Raw genomic sequence first — 7,091 nt, forward strand, 5'->3', positions numbered from 1 at the left:
ACTTGGCATTTTGACCAAATTAGTTTACACCAGGAGGCCCTTACTTCACATTTTTTAACTTGGCATTTTGACCAAATTAGTTTACACCAGGAGGCCCTTACTTCACATTTTTTAACTTGGCATTTTGACCAAATCAGTTGACATCAGCAGGCCCTTACTTCAGTTTTTTAACATGGCATTTTGACCAAATCAGTTTACACCAACAGACCCCTACTTCACATTTTTTAACATGGCATTTTGACCAAATCAGTTTACACCAGCAGGCCCATACTTCACATTTTTTAACATGGCATTTTGACCAAATCAGTTTACACCAGGAGGCCCTTACTTCAGTTTTTTAACATGGCATTTTGACCAAATCAGTTGACACCAGCAGGTCCCTACTTCATATATTTTAACATGGCATTTTGAACAAATCAATTTACACCAGCAGGCCCATAATTCACATTTTTTAACATGGTATTTTGACCAAATCAGCAGGCCCCTACTTCATATATTTTAACATGACCATTTTGACCAAATCAGTTGACACCAGCAGACCCCTACTTCATATATTTTAAGATGACCATTTTGACTAAATCAGTTTACACCAAAAACTACTTCACATTTTTAAACATGACATTTTTGACCAAATCAGTTTACGCCAGCAGGCCCCTACTTCAGCTTCATAACTTTTCTTGTATTTATTATTCTCTCAAAAAATCGCGAAGCATAACTGGATATTTTATATCAAGATAAGTTAATAAAAAATAAATTACTTGTTGAAGGACCACCTTCATTTGTATATTCTTTATGACTTTAATATTTCGCACACCTTCTTAAGATGCCTCTAAAACCTGAGCTTTCTTTTCAAACAATATAAAATTTACTAACAAAATGACAGAAACTTTATTGGAGATGAATTTGACCCAATAATGTTTTTCTTTTCTATCGTGTTGATAGTATTTTTGTAACGTGAGACCAAAAGCTAAGAAGGCCAATCTTACTCGTTTAGTCGACAATGAGAAGAGCTTTCTTTCAGTTATCACATCAATTTCCCCTCGGGAAATGCCCTGAGAAAGTTTTCTACGATTTGAAGATCTTACTGTACATGGTCACCAGGTGGCTATTGAACAGTCGGATATTCCTAACGGCGACATTGTTCAGCCATTTGTGTTTTAGCTAACTTGTCATGACGTGAGACAAGACAAATCTGAATTTATGGGAACAGAAATAATCCACATTGATGGCGCGGCCTTAGTCCTTCTGGAGAAGCAAAGATCGATAAGAAGTTGTATGGAACACCAAAGGACTTCTAACGGTTTGTTACAGACTAGAACGTTTGTGTTTTGAAAGACGAAAATATCATAAAACGTCGCCACTTTGACTACATTATGTTGTTTTAATTTCTTGCTCCATTTTTTTTTTTCAAGTCAGCCTTAGACATTTGCTTTCTTTGGTGATCCCTTTTTAAATTATCTTTTCCTTTGCAGAAAAACTAACCTTGTTAGGAGAACTTTGTAATCTAAGCAGTTGTTTGAATTTCTTCTCTTAAACAAGCTATCCAAAGAAACCATTAGTTTCATAACTTTTGGAAACTATTTTTAAAACAATGATTGTAAAACGGGCTTAATAAATATGCTTTGTGTGTGTTTTTGAATTGCGCTACACGAGGGCTATCTGCGCTAGCCATCCCTAATTTAGCAGTGTAAGACTAGAGGGAAGGCAGCTAGTCAGCACCACCCGCCGCCAACTCTTCTTGGGCTGCTCTTTTACCAACGAATAGTGGGATTGACCGTAACATTATAACACCCCACGGCTGAAAGCGCGAGCATGTTTGGTGTGACGGGGACTCGAACCCGCGACCCTCAGTTAGCGAGTCGAGCGCCCTAACCACCTGGCCATGCCGGGCCTTAATAAATATGACACTTTAAATATCACAAGTAACGAAACAACACTGCTTTTGGTTTAAAAAATGAAGAAACCGAAGATACAATCTAACATCAAGTTTATAGTTTGTTTGAAATTAAGCACAAAGCTACACAATGGGCTATTTGTGCTCTGCCCATCGCAGGTATCAAAACCCGGTTTATAGCGTCATAAGTCCGCAGATATACCGCTGTGCCACTAGGAGGCTAACATCAAGCGTAGACAACGTAAGAGAAATAAAATATTATAAAAATACACACACACACACAAAGAGTAATGTCATCTTCAAACTCTCCATACCTATTTTGTTTGTTTTTGAATCTCGCTCAAAGCTTCACGAGGGCTATCTGCGCTACTCGTCCCTAATTTAGCAGTGAAAGACTAGAGAGAAGGCAGCTAGTCATCACCAACGGCCGCCAACTCTTGGGCTACTCTTTTATCAACGAATAGTTGGATTGACTGTAACATTATAATTCCCCACGGCTGAAAAATGTTTGGTGCGACGGGGATTCGAACCCACGACCCGCAGATTGCGAGTCAAGCAACCTAAATTTCCTGGTGTATGTTATAGTGAAGAATATTGTGGTTTTATGTAGAACTTGTGATGTATTGTGCAAAAAAATTGTTGTCAAGTGATATAAATATATTATTCCACTGTACAAACTCACTTTTAATATAAATATAACTTTTACTAAATTAGTTTTTGAAATCACATCTACCATTACAAAACCAAAAAAAAAAGTCCCCGTTAAGTCTAAGGACTTACAATACTGAAATCCGCGGTTCGATTCACTGTGGTGGTCACAGCAGGTAGCCCCATGTGGCTTTTCTCTGAAACGAACAAACAAAAATATTAGTTATCAATACTTTTAGAATCCTCTTGAGTTTGTTCAAGACCTTGAAATTTTCAACAACAGAGAAAAAAGAGAACATTACTAACACTTATATATATATATATCAACCATCTAACATTTTAAAAGCTTGTTTTTTTTTTTTTTTCAAATTTGGTATAATTAAAAATGTATAATGAGAGATGATAGGTCAGTTACTGGAAAATGTCTTAAAGATAACCCTCTATTGCACGCATCGTGAAAATACGGTGGAAAATTTTGTTCAATTGAGAAACCAACATGGTTTATTTTGACTGCCACCTGGTGGTAAGATCATTGAACTACGGAATTAAAACTTCTGTAGGAGTATTAAGCAACAACGATAGATTTGTTGAGGTGTAGGGTTGAGACACTGACGTAACGCAATTCTGCAACTTTTGTTTTTATTTGAACTAACTTAGCAACATATTAAAGATCTTAGACAAAAAGTGGGACAAATTATTTGATCCTGATCCTAACCATAAACTCTATAGTTTTCATATGCATTTATTCTACCTCCACCCTCAACACGAATTCTTTGTTGTGATTGGCCGAGAGCGCACCACGTCGTATGAAACATTTTCAATGTTGCCTTGAAAGACGGGCAACAAATCACAATAATGTTGCCTAGTTGTCAATACCGTTGCCATGCTTTCGTACGTCACAGCGGAATTTTGCAGACGAAAATTTTTGTAGCACAGTATTTGTTTGTTTAAAGTTAAGCACAAAGCTACACAATGGGCTATCTGTGCTCTGCCCACCACGGATATTCAAACCCAGTTTCTCGCGTTGTAAGTCAGCAGACATACCGCTGTGCCACTAGGGGGGGGGGGCAGTTCGTAGCAATTTTCGAGCATTGTTAACTCTCTTATATTGTTGCACATCCAGATTAAAAGGACATTAACATTAAAGCAAAAACAGGTTGCTCATGGTAACATTCGATTAAACCTAAATTAGAAACAGTTTGTTATAGTTGATGTGCCACCCTAAACTAACTTACTTTTTTTTTCGAAGAAAACATAATAATTCGTATTAAAAAAGTTAATTAAGTATTAGAATGTGCTATTTTCAAACAGGAAATAATCAAATATTGCCTTATAATTTATTAAAAACGAACAATATTTTATTTGACTTCTTAGGCCTACTTTCTCTTTAATGAACATGGATTTAATTTTATAATCTTTCGATAATATATGTATATATATATATACTATAACGTTTGTAAATATTTTTTCTCTTTCTCTAGGGTTGCTTGTTCTCATGGGTGTGGTCATCTATATTTCAAGTTTCAAAGCTGAAGTTGGGAATAAACTTCAACCGAAATCCTCTTTCCAAGGGCCGATCTTTAAATATCGTTATGGTTACACTTTCGCCTTCACGATTGCGAGCATCTTAATATGTGAATTATCCGGAACCTTCTCTCTTTACCTATACATTCAGTGGTATAAACTTGATTCTAAGAAATACGTGGAAAGATTGAAATATGAAGAGTTTTTACAATCAGGGGAGGACCATATTCCATGCAGGCGTCACCCACGCGGTCCTCGTAACAGTCGAACGCGAGATACGTCGCGTGAAGCTTCACCTTGCCCGTCTACCAGTAGAGGGCGCCGCAACACAAACCCTGGCATACCGTTATCCGAATCAATGAAAGACTTGGCTTATTACAACTTCCCTCCGTTTTCTAGGGACACTACGTGCTATACTGTGTCAACTACCGCTGACATCAACAGAGAATACTCTCGTGAGTTCTCGTTTGAAACGTTGCGGCGCACAACTCCCGTGTAAAGCGCGTACTCTGATCTAACTTGGTGCTCCGCTGAGAAATGAATTTTATTTCATGTTCAACATTTCGATTTGCATATCACCGTATACTTATTCTAGAAGTGAAAAAAAAAATGATGTAGTTTCCTTGTGAAGTTGTTAAGTTTAAGGATTGACCCGGGAAAAAAAAAAAAGCATAGTCTTATGAACAATATTCTCAAAAATTCAGTCTTCCCCGGACATGCGTAGGCTTATTGAACGCAGTGAGCCTTATTATAAACTGACGCGACCAGAAGAAGGTTAATTAAGTAGGAAGATTTGAAGAAATTTCCTGTTGTTGAGAGGGTATTCACACCAGCTATTTCACTACATATAAGATAAGTTATTGATGTTAGACTAGATCTGTAGCCGAAATGCTCACACCCAACCCCGCGTGCCTTCGGTCGTTTCATCTGTTCACACACAAACACACTCACATATATATATATATATATATATTTTCCACCTCGTCCTGGGTTTTATTAATGTCTCCCCTTTTCCTTTACTTTCTATTCACCCTGTTAGGAAATGTGTGTTTAACTTACTTAGCCTCAATGTAATCCTATCTCTTTCCTATATTTCCTTCAAATGTTAGATTTGTCTTGTCTTTGTGTAAATAGTAAGGTGCAACTAGTCGACGTATAGAAACTTTGCAGTGTTTGCGAACCAAACTTGCTAATTTAATGGCATAGTTTATTTTAAAAACGTATTCCAATAGTAGGCCTAGTTCTTGTGAGCTGTTAAATTATGTTTCAGTGGATAAAATACAAGTGTTTGATAGACTAAATGTACGAATAACAAATCACTCACTTTTTACCGTTTTTAAATAACGTTTGGCTCTAAGTATTTCAAATCAGAGATGAAATAACGTGATTATTATTATTATTAGTTTGCTCTCATGAAATTGACTACAATCTTTTGTGTGCACTGCCAGTATCACCTGACTCTTTAAGTTATGTATTTTATAACAGCGAGCACATACACACTTTGAAGATCAAATTGATGGATGTTTCGTTATCATCAGGCGATGTTGCGAAACAAATACGATCAGTGAAATAGTACTTTGACGCACGTGATTCTAAGCACTTCATCCCTTTCTTTTACAATAGATAGTTCAGACTATTTGATGACATAAACTTAAAAGAGGTATGTAATTTTTCAAATGGTTTTTTATCATAAAACAGGTGACTTAGGTTGGTTAATAACTTATCTACACTAGCCATATTTCGTACTAAGAAATCAACTGAAAAAAAACAACTAAACAAAACACGGGGAGTGGAGGTTGATACCACATCTCAAAGACAAGAAATCTCTGAAAAAAAACAACTAAACAAAACACGGGGAGTGGAGGTTGATACCACATCTCAAAGACAAGAAATCTCCTGAAAAAAACAACTAAACGAAACACGGGGAGTGGAGGTTTATACCACATCTCAAAGACAAGAGATCACCTGAGAAAAAATTAAACAAAACTTGTGGTTGATACCATATATCAAAGACAAGAGATCATCTGAGAAAGAACTAATCAAAACAGGGGGTGGAGGTTGATATCACATCTCAAAGACAAGATATCACCTGAAAAAGAACTAAACAAAACAGGGAAGAGGGTTGATACCACATCTCAAAGACAACAGATCTCCTGAAAAAGAAATAAATAAAACGGGAGGGGGGTGTGTGCCTCATCTCAAAGAGGCTCACATCAGCAAATATTTCGTGAAATTAGAAACAAAGAAGGAAATGAAAAATCCCTTTTTTGGGGGCAAATGTTATTTGGAGTGACAAATACGTACATATCTACTATTTTCTGTTTAAACGATAACGATGTAATCTATTTGTCATTTCTCTGCGTATTTAGTCATCTCTCATTCACCCATTTATATTTGACCTCGAATTTTTACAATTACAAAAATCCTGTTGATCCAGGAGTTAACCAGGTTTCAGTTAAATTTCGGATCTCGTCAAAGCGAAGACGTAAATCGGACAAAAAAAAAGGAAACAACAAAAACATGATTTTATACGGTTACTTTAATCATAAGGTCCTTGTAATATTGAATTGAGAAGTGGACTAAACATTTATCAAAATCTTTAGAGTATAAATATTTTACTTCAGGTAGCTCCAAACAATATTTTTAGAGTGAAATACACACATACATACATACGTACATACATACATACATACGTACATACATACATACGTACATACGTACATACGTACATACGTGCATACATACATACATACGTACATACGTGCATACATACATACATACATACGTACATACGTGCATACATACATACGTGCATACATACATACATACGTACATACATACATACATACGTACATACGTGCATACATACATACGTACATACATACGTGCATACATACATACGTACATACATACATACATACGTACATACGTGCATACATACATACATACGTACATACATACATACGTACATACATACATACATACGTACATACGTGCATACATACATACGTACATACATACGTGC

The 7,091-nt window shown here is 36.2% G+C and overlaps 1 protein-coding gene across 2 annotated transcripts in view; it reads left to right on the forward strand.

Moving 5' to 3' along the window:
* LOC106465721 (voltage-dependent calcium channel gamma-5 subunit-like) overlaps window positions 1–6,721 on the forward strand; it is an 86,131-nt gene extending 79,410 nt beyond the window's left edge. For both annotated transcript variants that reach the window (XM_013925958.2, XM_022393640.1), the window contains exon 5: window positions 4,024–6,721. In XM_013925958.2, coding sequence (XP_013781412.2) covers window positions 4,024–4,565 — 542 coding nt within the window. In that variant the 3' untranslated portion in view covers window positions 4,566–6,721. The remainder of the gene's footprint in view (window positions 1–4,023) is intronic.
* The last annotated feature ends 370 nt before the right edge of the window (window positions 6,722–7,091 follow it).

This window comes from Limulus polyphemus, unplaced genomic scaffold, assembly GCF_000517525.1.
Source record: "Limulus polyphemus unplaced genomic scaffold, Limulus_polyphemus-2.1.2 Scaffold2030, whole genome shotgun sequence".
NCBI lineage: Eukaryota > Metazoa > Arthropoda > Merostomata > Xiphosura > Limulidae > Limulus > Limulus polyphemus.